General features: G+C 23.8%; 1 protein-coding gene across 4 annotated transcripts in view; it reads right to left on the reverse strand.

The window, feature by feature from the left end:
* Positions 1-4102: 4102 nt before the first annotated feature.
* LOC122509277 overlaps positions 4103-20539 on the reverse strand; it is a 199094-nt gene continuing 182657 nt past the window's right edge. For 3 of the 4 annotated variants that reach the window (XM_043623213.1, XM_043623212.1, XM_043623211.1), the window contains 8 exons: positions 19624-19727; positions 14769-15026; positions 13789-14088; positions 12942-13381; positions 8913-9292; positions 8193-8802; positions 7349-8122; positions 4103-5050 (listed from right to left, as the gene is read on the reverse strand). In XM_043623213.1, the coding sequence (XP_043479148.1) occupies positions 4715-5050; positions 7349-8122; positions 8193-8802; positions 8913-9292; positions 12942-13381; positions 13789-14088; positions 14769-15026; positions 19624-19727 (3202 nt within the window). In that variant the 3' untranslated portion in view covers positions 4103-4714. Of the gene's footprint in view, positions 5051-5583; positions 5647-7348; positions 8123-8192; positions 8803-8912; positions 9293-12941; positions 13382-13788; positions 14089-14768; positions 15027-19623; positions 19728-20539 lie in introns of all 4 variants that reach the window. The other variant, XM_043623214.1, reaches the window with a different exon arrangement.

A 20539-nucleotide genomic window follows, 5' to 3' on the forward strand; every position in this document is an offset into this window, starting at 1 on the left:
TCTATGAACATATCAGTATTTGATGATTATCATAAGTATTTATAATTTATAATTACATACATAAATTCGTACCCGTTACACTGAAAAAATTACAAAGCTTTACAATTATTTTTCTGTTTTATATTTTATAATTCAAGTAAATATAAATAACAATAATTAATACAATTTCTCTATTTAAACAAAAGAAGATTACCTCTTTTATTTAAATTAAGAGTAAAGAGTTAAAATCGAAACGAGTAATTTTATTTTTATAGAACTTGGTTCGAAAATTTATCAAAAATAAAATTAATCCTAATTTTTTCAGTGTAAGTACGCCAGTCATTTTTGCCTTTTAAAATTACATAATAGATATTTTTAAAAATCCTTTTTCGTTCGTTATTTACGTAATTCCAGTTGTTTTTTTTTTTTTTTGTTCAATAATATATTGATGACAATAACGTCCATTAATTCTATGAAATAAAATGAATATCCTTATATATTTTTTTCTTTTATTAACAGATTCAAAAATCCAATGAATGAGATAATTTTTTTTTGCTTCAAGCTAAAGTTTTTTTTCCTCTCTCTTGTTCTTGTGTTATATTGTATTTACAATATTCATACATTTTTCTTTTCAAAAGAAAAATTTTGCCTATTTAAAACTTTCGATTTATTTTTTCGTAACACTTTTAAGCTACGCAAACATTTTATACATTCAACATCGAATAGACACTCAGTGACTCAAGTAGTGCAAAACTTAAATTTCATTTTATTTCTCCCAAATTTTATATTAATTTATCTTTAGAATCCTAATTTCTAATACTCACAACCTCGCTTTTAATTTGAAAAAAATTACACAATTTAAACAAAAATTTTTTGAATGTTTTGAATTTATCACAAATTTTTACGTGTTTTCTCTAGTATTTAAATTTACACTAAAAAATTAATTGAAAAGTTTTTTTTCCAAGAGAATATTACCAAAAAAAAAAAAAATGCAATAAATTTTTCACAGCGTGTTTAAAATTTTAACAATTTGAAAAAATAGAATTATTCACAAAGTTGTTTTGTAATTTGCACTACATTCTTGCACACACATTTAAATATTATTAATTTATCTAAAATAGTTGGTGTCACGAGGTATCGCGCAAAAATTTTCTGGTCTAAAAAACGGGATGTCGAAAAATTTCTTTAGACAAAAATATTACATTGTAATTTTATAAATAAAGGACGCAATTTTTTAATTTTTTTTAATACGACACCCCATTTTGAGTTATACATATTTTATGTACAATTATTTTATTCCAATCTAGACTATTTTTGAAATATTCAAATTATCACTAGATGCAAATTTCACTGAAACTATTTTAAAATTAATAATTGAATTACATTAATTTATATTACTGAATGAATAATTTAATTAATTTAAATTAAATTAAAAAAAATTTGAATAGATAAAAATATTATTGGGAATTCTGTAAAAAATGTTTGTCTTTTTTTTGTTTGTTTGTTTGTTTATTGTAAAAAATAGTTAAATTATATATATGTATATCTACAGTTTAAAAATCTTCGGTAAAGGAAATCATAAAGGATACATATATTATTGTGTGTAAAAAAGTAAAAAGCCTCTGTTAACAAATATGCTATTGTATTTCAAGTAATATTTTAGCATTTGACTTTAAATAATGAAATAACAGTCATACGCTAGCCTAAAGCAGTCTATAAGCCCCATTTTCACAAATATTTCCTTGTATAAGCTATAATCAATTATTCTCACGCAACATTCTAAGCGTACATTATACACATTTCAAAAATTATATAAATTAAATCAAATTCAAAAAGGGAGCTCTATTTTTGCCAAAATCTATAATATTTATTTATTTTTTTTATATTGCGAGTCTAAATTCGTATAAGAAACTTGTTTTCATCCCTTCAATAAATAAGCGTTTTCAATCAAGAATTGCCATTTCAGGGTTGCCACGCTTTTCCTCATTTCAAATTCCCTGACTTTTCCAGGTTTTCCAGGTTAAAAAACAGAATTTTTCCAGGTTTTTAAAACTACATTTATATTTTGCCAAATTTTAATTTTAATTTAATTTTAATTTTGAAATTTATTTTTAATTTTACCAAACTCCCTGATTTCTAGACAAAACGACGTTTTTCCTGTTTAAGATTTATTTACGAATTTCTTTAATTGTAAAATTACTCGAAAACATCAATAACTTCATTTTTAAATGAATATTTAATCATTATTTTTTTTTTTACAAAAATTACGATTTTCAAAAATTTTAAATTCAATAACATATAAGAATATTTATTATAAAACTTGATACTATCATTACTTTATATTATAAAAATATTGTTACTGTAATTTCTTCACAATTATTTTCATTTCAATTCAATTCTTCATTTCTAGAATTTTTAACTAAAATTTTTCTTGAACTCAATTTTTTTTATAATTTTTGAAAAAGTTCTTTGAGAATTTCCAAATCCTTTTGTTTACAATTTACGTAATTTCAATTATTCTGACATTCTTTATTTAAATATTTATAGAAAATAAAAACTAGAAATAAATTATTAAAGAAAAATTCAATTAAACTTTTTTAAAAAAAATTAATTCTACAGAATTGTTAATCAAAAAATACGAAAAGTTAAAGTTTTCAAATATTTTAATTTGAAAATAATTGAATTCCGGAGAAAAATTTATAAAGATTACTGAAATTTTGACGAGAATTTTTGTAAATTATTGAACACAATTAAATTTCTGCGAAGAATTATATTAATTTTTGAAAATAATTGAATTCTTGAGACGAATTTTATTAAAATGTCTTTTTAAATAATTAAATTCTTTTATGAAATTTTATTGAAATAATAGACATTGAAAAGAATTGAATTTTCACAAATTTTTGAAATTATTTAAATTTCTACGAAGAATTTTATTAAAATTATTTTGAAAAAAAATTGAATTGTTACAAAGAATTTCATTTATATTTTTGAAAATAATTTAATTTTTTCAAGAAATTTAATTAAAACTTTATAGAAAATAAATAAATAATAAATCAATTGTGGCAAAGGTTTGCGTAGAATTTTATTAAAATTTTTTTTAAATAATTGAATTCTTTTGGGCAATTTTATTAAAGTAGTAGATTGATTAAAAATTATTGAATTGAGAAAAGTTTTTTAAAATAATTGAAATTTTGCCATAAATTTTATTAAAATTGTTAAAAATAATTGAATTTCTGCAATCATTCGTAATTGGTTCAAAATTCAATTTCTTTTAGTGTTTTTAATTAAAATTCTTCTATAAATCCATTATTTTTAATAAGCAATTAAGAATACGTATTAAAAAATATAAATAATTTCAGAAGAATTGGAATAATTAAAATTTCTCAAAAATCTACGTTCTTTAAGACGATTTCTAATTAAATTCATTCAAAATTGAAATTTTACAAAATTTCAAATTAAAATCTTTTGAAATTCATCTGTACTTATGAAAATTGTAAACGCAACTCTTTTAAAATTTAATTAATTTTGAAATAATTATGTAAGATTAGATTTCAAGAATAAACTTTAGAAAATAACAATTTTCCAGGATTTCGATCAAAATTTCCTGACTTTTACATGTTTTTTCAAGGTTTATAAAATTCCCTGACATTTCCAGGTTTTCCAGGTTGCGTGGCAACCCTGTCATTTTAAAAATTAAAAATTTTTCCTAAAGATTATTAAAATATTTAATTTCTTCCAAAATTAAAATAGTAAAATTTTAATCTAAATCTAAAAATATAAATTTCAATATTAACGAAACAAAAATTCATTTTGTTTTTTAAATTTCGAATATGAGAATAGTTGAGAAATTTTTTCTGGAAGATTGCAGAAAATTGCTTTATCGTTGTTGCAAAATTATGTAAACTTTCGGTAATTGAGCGTTTGAAAATTGTAAGTCAAGAAAGAAATAAGTAGCTCCGTAAAAAAATTATTCATTTTTTCTTCTAAATATCAATCTGATCATAAAAAGAATTTATCGCGTGATCAGATATCGTTTTTATTATTTTTTTTTGTTGGGAATCACATTCTCATTATACAACGCGTAACATTGAGATCAGTATCTAAAATATATAACAGATTGAAATATTTTGAGTATTATTTATATAATAATTTCTTTACAAACTATCTAACATTCGAAAAATAGTACAGGATCGTAACTTCGAATTTCGAAGTAAATCACATTCATCGTGGAATGTTTTTGTATTCATTTTATGCCTCAATTTCGAAATACTATCGTGGCTTTACAATAATTTTATCGATTTTAAAAAGAACGAGTCTTTTTATTCTTTAAAAAATGAAAAAATTGTCTTTGTAAAAAAATAGATTGTGGGTCAAATTTACACCTATTTGAGAAGTGTAAAAATTGTTCTCTAAAAATTTGAAAAAAAAAATTGTTTCTTACAATTTTTGAAATAATTTGAAAATTGATATTATTTTCGAAACATCGAAATTTTGTTGATATAGAGAAACAAAGGCACAATTTAAATGTAAATACTGATATGTTATTTATAATCAAAAATCTATTTATTATTTTTTAAATTCAATTTTTTTTCTATATAAATAGAATACTAATTCTAGAATTACATATCTCGAGGATAAAATTAAAAATTAAAAAAATTAAAATTATAAATAATTTTATCGAAAATTTAAAAAAAGTCTAAATTTTTCAAGACTCGTTCAATTTTTTAAAAATTTGCTACAAAAATGTTGTGTGTTTACTGCTGTGCTCTAGAGCAGCAAGAACATCTTGTTTTTGTCGTACGTAGAGTCGACCTTTTTTCCATGGATTTTGAAGCTGAAGGGGTTTAAAGTCATCCCTGAGGCATCGTTCTCGTGCGCCAATAACGGCAACAAGACAAAAGTTCGGTAGCTCGTCGGATGTATAAATTGGCCCTTCTTGGCCTTTCAACATTACGGCCATATTGAGCTGTTTCACTACTAAATCGACCACCTCTCTTGCTGTGGTTCTTGGGGTTACATGTAGTTTCAAACTTGTCCCTGATGCTAAACCAGTTTCATAGGCCGCGTAAACCTGAAATTAAAAAAAAACATTTTAAACTCAAATATTTATTCTTAACACAATAAATAAACCAGAGACATTCGTTTAATTAAATATTTCGCTATTTCTTCCAATGAACCACGAATCGAGGGAATCACAAATAATTTATCCACAGTTTTACTTTTTGTAATTTGTAGATTATTTTCTCTATAAAAGAAATTATTTTCTTTTGCTTGAAAATTTGTTTAATTTCATTTCATACTTTTGTTTAAAAATTAGATGTTCCATCGTTTCGTGAATTAGCACACAAGCAGCATTTTAAAAGACAGAAGCTTTAGTTCAAAAAAATTACTTATTATTTGGATATTAAAAATTAGATTATAACAAGCATTACGACATTGATCATTTATTTTTTGTTTAAATTTGGGTTAAAATGGAATAATATTCAAATGGTACACGTTCATATCCACAAACAACAAGAAAACGTAACAATTAGACAAAGCACAAGAATTTGGATAATTATTTTTATGCATTTTTTTTTTTTTTGGTTTATCGGCGCAGCTTACTCGAATTAATTTGCTGCCTCAGTCGAACTGTCGCTAACAAGAATCACTAAGACTTGAGGAATCCTACAAACAAATTTTGGAATTTTGTCTTGAAAAAAAATTCGTTGAAAAATATATTGAGAGAACAGGGTTGCCACAGATCAGGGAAATCAAGGGAAAAGTCCGGCAATTTTATAAAAATGGAAAAATATTAAATCTTTCAAAATTCATACGAAAATTCTGGATTATTGTCAAGAGCAACCTTCGAAGAAAATATTAAAAAGATTTAATTCTTCTTCAATTCCTTTTGTTTTGTTTGCTTTATAAACTTTTAAATCACCTTGAATTTTAATAAAAAACCATAAATTATTTCCACTTTTGAATATAATTGAACTTTATAGAAAATGAAATTGGATTTATTTTAAATAATTTAATTCTTGAAAAACTTTCATAAAATTATTATGAATTATTTATCGAATAATTTTATTTAAAATTTTTTTAAAAATTTGAATTTTAGAAGAATTACGATTACAATTTTTATAAATAATTGAATTTATAAGGAAAATTGAATATATAAATAATATAATATATAAATTGAATATAATTATATTTTTCGAAGAATTTACTTAAAATTGTATTAAAATATATTTGAAAATATTTGAATTTCAACGAAGAATTTTATTATATTCGTGAAATATAATTAAATTCTTGCAAAAAATTTAAAAAAATAATTCCAATTTTCTAGAAATTTACTTTAAATTGTATTATAAATAATTGAAATTCTCAGAAAGATTCTATAATTTATGAAAATAATGGAATTCTTACAACGAAATCATGTGAAAAATTTTATTACTTGTTAAAATAAATGAATTCTTTGCAAAGAAATTTATAATTTTATTGAATACAGGAAAATTTTTTAAAAGTAATTGAAATTCTGTCCACAATTTTATTAAATTTTTTGAAAGTAATTGAATTTTGGAGAAGAATTTTATTATTTAATAAAGATAATTGAAATTTTTACGAGAATTTTAAAAAAATTTAAATAATTGAATTACTGCGAAGAATTTTATTACTTTTGAAAATACCTTGAATTTTTGCAATCTTTTGTAAATTCTCTAAAATTCAATTTTTTAACGTATTTTCAACTAAAATTCTTTTATAAATCCATTCCTTTTAATAAATAATTAAATATATATTAAAAAAATTCAACTAATTTCAGAAAAATTTGAATTATTAAAATTTTTCAAAAATTTCCTTTAAAATTTCTAATTAAATTCATGCAAAATTGAAACTTTATAAAATTTCAATTTATTTAATATAGAATTATTATCTACAATTTTAACTGAAATTAATTTTTTAAATTAATTTTTATTAGACAATTCTTCGAGAATTCAATTATTATTTAAATTGTATTAAAAATAATTGAAATTCTGCAATGAGTTTTATTATTTGTGAAAATAATTGAATTCCTGTAAAATTTTTATTATTTTATGGAAAAATTAAATGCTTGTGTAGAGTGTTATCAAATTTTTATTAAATAATTGAATTCTTTTGAAAAAAATTATGAAAATAATAAATATTGAAAATCATTTTATTGAGGAAAATTTTTGAAAATAATTGAAATTTTTCCAAAAATTGTATTAAAATTTTTCGAAATAATTGAATAATCTTCATGTTTCATAATAATATTCTTATTGAATTTTAAAAATGTTTGAATTTGTGGCAACCCTAAAAAATTTATGAGAATTTAAAATTAATTTTGAAAAAAGTGCAGATAAAAAATTACCTGCAAAATTCCAGGAAGTGGTGCAGGCATCATTGTAGCTTCATCCTTCTCCTCATCACGATGACCCTCAATCGTTCCACTAGCCATTGCAGCAACACTTGCAGTTGGTTTTGATGATTTTATTTTCCCGTGTCCGGTTTTTATGCAAACACTTGAATTTGGTGTTGAATATTCATCGCTGCTTATTGAATGCATACTGTCTGAATTCGTGTTATTACTGACGCTCAATAAACTCGTTGTATTTGTCATTGCGGTCGAAACACTGAGAAGTGATCCACCGTACATCATTGGTTTAATACTCAATAATGGACTTGTACTCGCCGAAACTGATGTCACTGCCACTGAACGATTCTTTGGACTTTGTTTATATTTCGCCAATAAAAGTGTATCCTCTGATTTTGACGGTGGTAGTCGAATATTTTGCAGTGGAATCAAATGATGATTATTGCTATTTGATAAATTACTGGTACTACTCACTGGAAGTGATGATTTCACCTGTTCGGTGTCACTTGAAATATTCGATGTATCACTACCTTTACGAATATATTGACTGCTTGGTAATTGTTGTTCACTTTTACTAAATTCCGTTGTTAGAAGATTTGACGATGAATTTGTGATATTTGGACCTGGCCAACTACCTCTTCCAGGACTTGATTTTACTAATTTTGGATCTCTCGGAGGTAATTGAAGGAGACTTCTCTTTAGACTGTTACCACTGTTTTTATTTCTGTCCAAACTCAACAGGTGTTTCATGCAAATTCCCGCTGATTGAGCCTAGTTGTAAAATTGTTTTTTTAATTTTAGGTACAAGATTAAATTTCGGGATTAAATGGAAATTACTTACGTTTGACAGTGTTGATCCTCTGTCCCGAGCGAAGGTAATAACGTCAACGAGCCAACGTGCACCTTTCCAAACGGTATTCATTTGTGATTGAAGATCCTGAAGTCTCATTAGTTTGTCCTTGGCGATATTTAATTCTGATGTACTGAATGCCTCGCGTTGGTTGTGTTGAGCTTGAGCTGTGTCCAATTCTAAAATACAACTCATTCTCGAGTAACGATTTATCACTTCTTTTTGATAAGTCATGAGGTGAACCATTTCAAAGACTTGAATTGGCAACGATAGAAGATCGCCACGTTGAAGTAAAATTTCCCTCGTACCGGGAACTGAGCACGCAGTCTCTGCCGGTGGAACAGTGATGAGAAATGACACATTGTGAGTTAAATCGACCACTTCCGCGTCATAGAGACGATGCACAAGGGAGTCCTCAGGATTAATTTCCATATGACTGAATAGACGTTTCGCCGTTTGCGAGACAATATCAATAAATTGCTTCTGCTGCTCCGTTCCCTGTGATTCATTCGAGGCATTCTCCTTTTCCTCCTCGTCCTGCAGGACCGATGTCGAAGACGCCTGAATTCGCGTCATCCTCTTCAAGTACTCCCATTCTTCCCTACAAAACAAAATTTTAAGAACTTTTTAAATTAATTTCAAATATGATAACAAAAACAAAGAATTAGAAAATAAAAAACAAAATATTTAAATTTAGAAAAATAAACTCACGCTGAAACGTGAGGATTGTCCCGAATTTTACAATGGGGCAGAACATTCGGCGACTTGACTGGCACAACGACCTGAATAAGATCCACGCTGCTTTGCATTTTCAAATAGCCGAGATAGAGACCACGGGATAATTTAATACTACTGACTTGATGATAAGTTATTTGTTCCTGTATACTGGCCATGAGAATGTCAGCCACATTACTGTCCTCGTGTGTTATTATTTTCTTCGTTATTTTACTCAACGGTAACCATCTGCTATTCAAAACAGAAACCAATTTTGGCGTTTTCACATAGTTTATCGTCGTAAATACTAACGTGCCTTGAATATCTCGAATCGGTTTGTAATACAGTTGCCCTAGGTTCTGTGTACACAATGCCGCCTGAAATGAATTTAAATTATTTAAATTAGTTGGAGAAAACTCCAATAAAAAAAAAACGAAAAAAAACCTTAACAGCGCTCGAATCAGTGAAAGTATTTAAAAATACGGACTTTAAGGTCTCAAAATGAAAAATTACGGACCAATTACTGACAAAAATATAACCAGTCCGAGTTTTATAATAATTAAAGTTGACCTGGTGATAAAATCATTATTTTATATTACAAAAATATTGTTACTGCAATTTCTTCAAAATTATTTCCACCATTTTAATTTAATTATTATTTTCTAGAATTTTTAACTTAAATTCTTCTATAAATCGATGTTTTTAATAATTTTCGAAAAAGTTCTTTGACAATTTTCCAATCTATTTGTTTTACATTATTCAATTTTACCAAATTTTAATTATTCGTAAATTCTTCAACTTAATAATATTAGAAAATAAAAACTTCTAATAATAAAGAAAAAAATATAATTAAACTTTTTCAACAAAATTAATTTCAAAATTCAATTATTTCTAAAAATTCAAGCCATATTGCTTTTAATATTCAATTATTATCTAAATTTTAACTGAAATTAATTTTTAAATAAATTTTTATTACAAAATTCTACAAGAATTCAATTATTTAAATAAAAAAATAAATAATTTATTGAATAATTGAATCTTTCTTAAAATTCAATTCCCAAAAAGAATTTTATGAATAAATTTTTAAATAATTAAATTCTTTCGTCTAATTTTAATAACATTTTTCGAGAAATTCGATTAAAATTGTACTAGCCAAACTATCCGCGCGCAAGCGCGCGGGAATGTTGTATGGGGCTGCTTATTTTAAACAATTTAAAAAATTTTAAAGAAATAATTATTATAACCTAACAAAGAGATTTAACTAACTAAAATTCAAATAATTTCACTCAATGGTATCAATTTAAATAGAATTTACATTACTAGACTTAAACTATTGCTAGAACAATTACAATTAGTATCTGGGTCATCTTTTGCATTGCTTATTTTATAAAGCCATTTTAAATTAAATACTTTTTAAAGAAATAATAATTATTACACACTGAAAAAAGTTTTACTTGAAATAGCGAAGAAAGAATTAAATTAACATCAGATTTTCTACATTCAAAAAAAAACGAATTCAAATAGAAATTAATCATTTTACAACTTAACCAAATTCACCCCAGAAATCACTGAATTCGATAATTTAGAAGAAAGTCAGACAAAAGCAGGGTTCCTACAGAATCTGGAAATCATGGAAATGGTATGGAATTTTTAAAAGACTTCTGGAAATCAGGGAAATCATGGAAAAGGCCTGGAATTTTTAAGTTTCTAAATTTTTTCAGTTTTCCATTTTTTCTCTTGAATAAAAATTCAAATAATAATAAAGCTAAATGGCATAAAAGAAAAGAAAAAATGTTGAATTTTAAGAAATTCGATTTTTCGGATTTTTGATAATTTTTGATTTTTTACCAAAGAGTCGAGACAATTTAATAAGTAAAGTATTTTCCAAAAGCACAAAAATAATAAAGCTAAATCCCATAAAAGAGAGGAAAAAATGTTGAATTTTAAGAAAATCGGATTTTTGAATTTTTTCGAATTTTTGATAATTTTAGATTTTTTACCAACGAGTCGAGACTATTAAATAAGTAAAGTATTTTTAAAGAGCACAAAAATAGTGAAGCTAAATCACATAAAAGAGAGGAAAAAATGTTGAATTTTAAGAAAAACGGATTTTTGAAATTTTTCGAATTTTTGATAATTTTAGATTTTTTACCAAAGAGTCGAGACTATTAAATAAGTAAAGTATTTTCCAAAAGCACAAAAATAATGAAGCTAAATCCCATAAAAGAGAAGAAAAAATGTTGAATTTTAAGAAAATCGGATTTTTTAATTTTTTCGAATTTTTGATAATTTTAGATTTTTTACCAAAGAGTCGAGACAATTTAATAAGTAAAGTATTTTCCAAAAGCACAAAAATAATGAAGCTAAATCCCATAAAAGAGAGGAAAAAATGTTGAATTTTAAGAAAAACGGATTTTTGAAATTTTTTGAATTTTTGATAATTTTAAATTTTTTACCAAAGAGTCGAGACAATTTAGTAAGTAAAGTATTTTCCAAAAGCACAAAAATAATGAAGCTACATCCCATAAAAGAAAAGAAAAAAAGTTGAATTTTAAGAAAATCGGATTTTTGAATTTTTTCGAATTTTTGATAATTTTAGATTTTTTACCAAAGAGTCGAGACAATTTAATAAGTAAAGTATTTTCCAAAAGCACAAAAATAATGAAGCTAAATCCCATAAAAGAGAGGAAAAAATGTTTAATTTTAAGAAAATCGGATTTTTGAATTTTTGATAATTTTCGATAATTTTAGATTTTTTACCAAAGAGTCGAGACAATTTAATAAGTAAAGTATTTTCCACATTAAAAAGTTTGACATAAAAAAATATATAAAAGATGCCAATACTTAACCTACAAAATTTAAATTTCAAAACAAACAAATGAATGCAGATAATTTGCTAACGGAAAGGAAACTTACGATTATTATAATGTATTAAAAATTATTGAAATTCTGCGATGAGTCTTATTATTTGTGAAAATAATTGAATCCCTAAGAAGAATTTTATTATTTTTAAACAATATTTAATTTTTGCAAAGAATATTATTACTCTTAAAAATAATTGAATTTCTGCAATAATTTATTGTAACTTTTCCAAAATTAAATTTTTTTTCGTGTTTTTAACTAAAATTCTTCTATAAATGCATTATTTTTAATAATTTTTAAAAAAGTTCTTTGAGAATTTTCAAATTCATTTCTTGACAATTCAATTTTAGAAAATTTTAATTATTTAGAAATTCTTCCATTAAATACCTATATATTAGAAAATAAAAACTTCAAACAATTTAAAAAAAAGGCAATTAAATTTAAAAAAAAAAAATAATTTTACCGAATTGTTAGTTAAAAATTTAAAAGATTCAGATTTTCAAAGAATTTAATTTGAAACCATTTCAAAATTCAATTATTTCTAAAAATTCAAGCCATATTGCTTTTAATATTCAATTATAATTTAAAATTTAAACTAAAATTAATTTTTAAATAAATTTTTATTAGAAAATTCAACTAGAATTCAATTATTTAAATACAAAAAAAACAATTTATTGAAAAATTGCATGTTTCTTAAAATTGAATTCTTTTCAAGAATTTAAAGAACAATAATTAAATTTTTCGAGTAATTTGGTTAACATTGTATTAAAAATAATTGAAATTCTGCGATGACTTTTATTATTTTTAAAAATAATTAAAATTTTTTCAAAGAATTTTATTAAATTTGTTTTGAAATAATTTTATTTTTTTGTAAAATTTTGTTAAAAATTTATTATTTATGAAAATAATTAAATTCATGAGAAGAATTTCATTATATAGTTTTCAATAATTAATTCAATTATTTCTAAAGATAATTGAAATTTTGACGAGAATTTTTAAAAAATTTTTGAACATAATTGAATTTGTCTTTTCTCAATTAAATTACGGACTTTACGGACCCTTTTTTAAAAAAAAACTGACTTTTACCGTCTTCAAGCAAATTTACGGACCTAGTTCGAGCTCTGCCTTAATCCAATTATAAATTAAAAAAGAAAATCAAATAACCTGCATCTGTGAAGCGGCTTGAAGTAATTTTATTCTAAAATGATTCGTCGAGCTCATATGACTTTTTTCCATATCCTGACGTAGTGATTTAACATCGTCCCATGTGCAGGCAATTTTCATAAGCCAATGAAAATCATTATAAATACAACTTGGATAAGTCTCGTCAATTTCAATAACAGGCAGAAAATCTTCATTTGTCACCAATATTTTATCCTCGTTATAAAGTAAACACGCAAGGAATACTCCTCGTCGAAGATTTTTTTGAAATTTACTTGTCGCTGTGAATAATTGCTTTATCGTTGTCTTTTTCTTATGATTACGCCTTTGTGCCGCTGGTGTCTCTTGTGTATATTCCGCACCACGTATATCAGTAAAAAGGGTATCTAATTGCTCCAATCGGCCAGCGAACCTTGGCACCCTTCCGTCAATGTCTCTCCAACCTTCAAAATTAATTACCCACTTATTTAGTAAATAACGAACTTAAATCAGAATTAATTAACTAACAATTATTTTTTTTTACAAAAACATTCTATTAAATCTCTTTCCGTTCCCATCAATCACAAAACAGAAAATAAAAATAAAAACAAATAAAATTAGTAAAAAATAAAAATAATTAAATAAAAGATAACAAAAAAATAATGATAATAAAATTTAAGAGACCTCGGATAGAAGAAATAAATAAAAAATTATTAGAAAGAAGAAAGATTGTAATTATATAGAAGAGGGTTGTAATTAAGTGGAAGGTGAAGATTAGGTAGAATGTTAATTTCAATCGCTTATCTTGAAGAGGGATTTTAACGTGATAATCATGAAACTTATATGCCAAAAAAATGTGTACTTGACTTACTGCTTGGAGTTACATAAGCCGGTGTCGAAGGTCGAAATTTACTATAGCCTTTCAAATTTCCAGCAGCAGCTCTAAAATAATATTTTTGACCTTGAATAAGGCCATCGATTCTACATTCCCTCTGTTTCATGTCTAAAACTTCCCTCTCGTCATACACCGAGAAATCGTCTTTCACACTCCACTGAACTTTGAATTTTGTGCAAATTGCGGAATCATGCGAATCTGATTCTTGAAACCTGGCTATGACGGAAGTTGTACCCGTGACATCAACCGATACCAAGTACGGCTTATCCGGCGGTCCTGTGAGATGAACAATTTTCAAATATTGAAATTGAATTTAATTTTGATATTGAAATAAAAAGTATTTTCCAAAAAAATATTTTTTTATTGAAGAATTAAAAAATTTAAGAGCTGAATTTATAATTTTATTTAATTTCCAATTTCAAGTTCCTTTTATTTTTTTTTTTTTAAATTTTTAAGACGTGTGAATAATTTTCCTTTATGAAAAATTTGCACATTCTTTTCTTTCTACTGTTGGATTTGAATTTTAAATTGTGAATAAAATTTGTAATCTCTTGTAAACTTGAAAAAAACTTTCAAGTTACATTCCTTTTATCGCTCTGGAATTTAATATGTAAAAATGTGAGAGTCGTAAAATATTTCAGTTAATATGAATGTACAATTTTGTAATAATTGAAGCGGAAAAGGAAAAAATTTTACTCTTCTTTAAAAAAATTAATAAAATAAAATTATTCAAATTCATATCCTTTTTTAATTGTTTAATAATTAAAATTGAAATTTAAAAAAAAATAGAAAATACAAAAAGTTAAAAATAGAAAAAAATGCAAATTTGTAAAGTGAAAAAAAGAAAATTTAGAATCAAAGTGATGAATTGAAAAATTTAAGGTGGTAAAGTTTTTTATATTCGTCATTGTTAAGAGTGGAAGAAAGTGTTGGCGAGTGTTGAATAGAGAACTCACTGGCTTGATTAAAACCAAGTAACATTTTCCTTAAAGCTCGTGCTCTCCTTTCCCAAAGAGCTAGTTGTTTGTCTTCGGTGTTTCCGCTACATCCTGTCAGATTATTGTGTGGGTTTGAGAAACTGGACCTATGACTCAGTGGTTCCAAAAGGGTCGTTCCACTACTTCCAGAAGTACTGCCTCCTAGTTCTTGAACACGTCGCTCTGCCTCTGACAGCAATGATGCCAAATGACTCCCCAACGAATCTGGTGATTTAACTGTTAAACAAATTCCATCATTAATAATAAATTAATAATAAACTTTTCGTATGTTCACAAAAAATTTTCTATTCATCAACTTATAAAATACGAAGTAAAAAATATTTTATCTAAAAACGATTTATCAGAAAAAAATTAAAATAAAAAATAACAAAATGATAAAACCAGTAAAAAGTGATTATTAATCAATAATAAATTAACAGGGTTACCACCCTTTTGCTCTTTTCAAATTCCCTGACTTTTCCAGGTTAAAAAACGGAATTTTTCCAGGTTTTTAATACGAATATTATTCGAAAATATCAATAACTTCATTTTTAAATAAATATTTAATCATTATTATTTTTTCATATAGAAATTAAAATTTTCAAAAATTTCAAATTCAATAACTTATAAGAATATATTTATTATAAAACATGAAGTTATCGATCACTCCGAGTCTTCGACTCGGAGTAATCGCTTTCTTCATGTTTTATAATCATTAAAACTTGATACTATCATTATTTTATCTTATAAAAATATTGTTACTGTAATTTCTTCAAAATTATTTTCATTTCAATTCAATTCTTCATTTCTAGAATTTCTAACTAAAATTTTTCTTGAACTCAATTTTTTTATAATTTTTGAAAAAGTTCTTTCAGAATTTCCAAATCCTTTTGTTTACAAAAAAAACTTATTATGTAAGTACGATTATTCTGACATTCTTTATTTAAATATTTAGAAAATAAAAACTAGAAATAAATAAAAAGAAAAATTCAATTAAACTTTTTTAAAAAAAATAATTCTACAGAATTGTTAATCAAAAAATACGAAAAGTTAAAGTTTTCAAAGATTTTGATTTTAAATCTTTTCAAAATTCAATTATTTCTAAAAATTTACGCTATTAGCTTTCAATATTCAATGATAATGTAAAATTTTAACTGAAATTAATTTTTAAATCAATATTTACTAAAAAAAATCTACGAGAATTCTATTATTGAAATACAAAAATGAATAATTGATTATTTCGTAAAATTGAACTCTCAGAAAGAATTTTCTCAACAAATTTTTAAATAGATATTTGATTTCTCTTGACAAATCGTACCTAATAAAATTTTTAAACATAAGTTCGTTTTTTCGAAATTTGATTAAAATTTTAATTAAAAATAATTGAATTTCTCCAAAGAATTTTTTAAGAGTTTTTGAAAATAATTGAAATTTTGCCAAGAATTTTATTAAAATTTTTGAAAATAATTGAATTCCGGAGAAAAATTTATAAAGATTACTGAAAGTTTGATGAGAATATTTGTAAATTATTGAACACAATTAAATTTCATTACGATTATTCATTTCTAGAATTTTCAACTAAAATTCTTCTTTAGGTCAATATTTTTTTAAAAATAATTTTTGAAAAAGTTCTTTGAGAATTTCCAAATTTTTTTTACAATTTAATTTTATGAAATTTTGATTATTCTGACAGTCCTTAATATTAAAAATGTATTAGAAATTAAAAACTTTAAATAATTAAAAAAAATTCCATTTAACTTTTTGAAAAAAATTTATTCTACAAAATTCTTAATTAAAAGTATGAAAAGTTCAAATTTTCAGAGATTTTAATTTTGAAACCTTTTGAAAATTCAATTATTTCTAAAAATCCACGCTATAATGCTTTCAATATTCAATTATAATCTAAAATTTTAACTGAAATTTATTTTTAAATCAATATTTATTAGAAAATTCTACGAGATTTCAATTATTTAACAACAAAAATAAATATTTTATTAAATAATTAAATGTTTATTAAAATTAAATTTTCATAAAATAAAGAATTTTATCAACAAAACTTTTAAATAATTTAATTCTCTTCACAAATTTTAATAAAATTTTTAAGAATAATTTCATTTGTTCAGAAATTTGATGAAAATTGTATTAAAAATAATTGAAATTCTGACAAAAATTTTATTATACCATAATTTTTGAAAATAATTGAATTTCGGAGAGAAATTTTATTTTTTATATAGATAATTGAAATTTTGACGAGAATTTTTGTAAATTTTTGAAAATAATTGAATTTCTGCGAAGAATTAGAATACTTTTGAAAATAATTCAATTCCTGAGACGAATTTTATTAAAATATCTTTTTAAATAATTGAATTCTTTTGTGAAATTTTATTGAAATATTAGACATTGAAAATAATTGAATTTTGACAAATTTTTGAAATTAATTAAATTTCTACGAAGAATTTTATGAAAATTATTTTGAAAAAAATTTTATTGTTACAATGAATTTCATTATTTATGAAAATAATTCAATTTTTTTAAGAAATTCAATTAAAAATGTATTGAAAATAATAATGAAATTGTAATAAATAAATTGTAGCAAAAGTTTTTTAAATAATTAAATTTCTTTGCTGAATTTTAATAAAATTTTTAAGAATAATTACATTTTTTGAGGAATTCCATTAAAATTGTATTAAAAATTAAAAATAATTGAAAGTCTGCAATGAGTTTTATTATGAATTTATGAAAATAATTGAATCCCTGTAAAAAATGTTATTATTTATGAAAATCATTGAATAATAAATTTAAATTAAAATTTTGTTAAAAATCTTTAAAAACAGGCGAAATTGCAGAAATTTTTTTAAATTCCATTCTATTTCCAGGTTTTCCATACCCTTTCCTAAATTCAATACCTTTTCCAGGTTTTCCATGGTTCCTCTGTGGCAACCATGATTAATAAAAAAATAGTGTTTACTGAAATATATTTTGATAAGCTAATAAAAACATATTCCTTGGGGTATTTGTCCCGGAAATAATAAGGAACTAATAATGAAAGTAATTTTAATGAAAATAAAACACTCGGAAAAGTTATGTTTGTTTACGAATTAATTAAATTCTCTTGTTGGGGAACAATGTCATTTCCAGTGTTGTAGAGTAATTGGATGGCTAAAGCCATTCTGCAAATACCAAGTGTACAGTCAAAATGGATTTTCACGAAATGTTTGTCGTATATATATATAACACGCGAGTTACGATTATCAAATCGATTCAATTTTGCATGCGTTTTCTCTTCGTTTTTTAAAACACAAAATGATTAATCATCAATAAATCAGTCAATTTCCCCTCGGTTACCAATTTGAAATTTTTTTTCCCAAAATACAAATGTTTTCTTTCATTTTTTATGTAATTAATAATTTTACAATTAAAAATAAATAACAATTTTTATTTTAAATTGAAATAAAATCGAAAGTAATTATTAGAATTAAAAGTAGTTTTCCTTTAAAGAAAGAAATTTTTTTAAATTTCCACTCAAGAAGAAAAAATTTTTTTCTCACAAGAGAAAAAAATCTTGTCAGTTTGGAAATTGAAATATGATATTAGTGGTGAATAATAGAAGTTATCTTCTTTTTTTTTAACGATTCAGAACAATACCAAAGACTATTATCGTTTGAAAAAAGAAGTCTAGTGAATAAGTCAAGGACTTCCAATAATCCTTTTCATCCTTGATGAGAATGTCCCATATCGAATTGAAATCGTGGCCATTCAATTTGTGTGAATTGGAGATTCCAATTAATGCACTACAATTAATTATTCTCGAGTATATGTCGCAAATATACAAACATTTTCGGTGCATCTCGTTATAAATTAGAAGAGTTTCTCATTTCAATTGGCGTGACTTGAATATTTGGCCGTTTATACAAGAGGAAATGAAAATATTTTGATTAGACTGTAAATTCGACAAAATAGAATACAAATTGCTTTATAATGAAACTAGTTTTGTACTTGTCATTAATTATCATTATTACTAATAATAAGAATTCGATTTTTCCCTCTTCTCTCTATTATTATACATTAAATTTTAATAAATAGCACACAAAAAAATGGATTGAAAACTTATTATTCATTTTTTTAATCAAGTATTAATTAAATTAGATTTTCTTCTTGCGCATGAATTTGCATATTTTTATGCTAGTCAACTTGCATGAAAATTCATAAGTTTGATGGACAAATTCAAGGAAAAGTGAAGATGTACTGAAATTTAAAAATTATCAATCCAAATTAGATAATTAATTTTAATTGCAAAAATTCACCCATAAACTTCAAGTAAAAAAACTCTTTTAATTTAATACAAAAAAAGATCGTAATCCAATAAAACTCTTTCTCGCCTATCAATTGAAATCGACAATTTTTTTTTTTATTATCGTTAAAAAATAATAAAATTTTGTAATTTACTTGGAATTTGAAAATTTAATTGGAATCCATCTTCGTTTACTATGCAGTCGTTCCATTTTTCATGGCAGAAAAAATTCCATTGATTTTAGTGCATTTCAATAATTGTGAACTTTTAGAACTTGAAATAAATCCATTTTTTATTATTTTCTTAGATTCTATTTGAAATTTTCTCTTCTTTTTTTTTGGCGACTTTTCTAGTATTGATTTTACTATTATATTATATATTAAAAAGGTGAATGTGAGTATTCTTTAGATTACGTAAGATTTTTATAGAAAAATTTTTCCCGTCGAGAAAAGAAAGAAAAAAAAAATAAAACGAGAAAGAGAGAAAAGAAAAAAAATCGCACAATTTACTTGTTATAAAAAGGAGTAGAAAAACAATACTCACACTGATTGCCTTCCTGTGCTCCAAATGTAACCAACATTTTTGCTAAAGGTCTGTTGTTACTCAAGACTGCCACGTCCAGTGGAGACAAACCGTCGCTATTTACACTGAAAATAAAAATAAACTTTAGAAAAGTAATTGAAATCTGACTTCGCATTTTCCATTTTCAAAGAATAAAGTGTAAACACTCGATATAACATGCAACATCAATTAAAAAATAAATAAAAGATAATAAAACTGATAATAATAATAATATGAATTTAAAATCATTTTCAAAAATTTCGGATTTCATTTTATAAGCATTTTATAGAAATTTGTTTCTAAGAAATAATCGGAACGATTGAAAAATTAATTCTATAAAATTCATTTATCGAATATTTTGATGATAAAAAGATAGTGAATTTACTCAAGGAAAATGCATTCTTTATAAAATAAGGTTTAAACACGATTTGTACTTGTACCTATCAACATTAAACTTTCAAAATAACTCACTAGTAACCACTAAAACGTGGTCACCAAACTAAGTACACGACACTAACATTACTTAAAGTTCATCGATTATCAAATTGTTTTATACGAAGATTTTAACTCGTTTAACTATATTTTAGTATCAAAAATATTTTCTTTACAGAAAATAACAAAAAAAAAAATTCTCCTTTCAAATACTTATTTAATATTCAAGAATTAAAAACCAAGTTAAATATAAAGTTTTGTTATAAATATTATAAAGCAAATGATACGCGCAAAACATTTTTTTTATTTTCAAATATAAATTTTAAAATAATTTCATAATCAAAATTTTTAAAATTCGCTTATGAAGTACAAAATTAATTATTATTATTAATGTTTATATTTTCAAAAATTTTAATATAATTCTTCGCAAGAATTTAATTATTTTTATATAAATAATAACATTCTT

The sequence above is a fragment of the Leptopilina heterotoma genome, unplaced genomic scaffold (genome assembly GCF_015476425.1).
Source record: "Leptopilina heterotoma isolate Lh14 unplaced genomic scaffold, ASM1547642v1 Lhet_60, whole genome shotgun sequence".
NCBI classification, from domain to species: domain Eukaryota; kingdom Metazoa; phylum Arthropoda; class Insecta; order Hymenoptera; family Figitidae; genus Leptopilina; species Leptopilina heterotoma.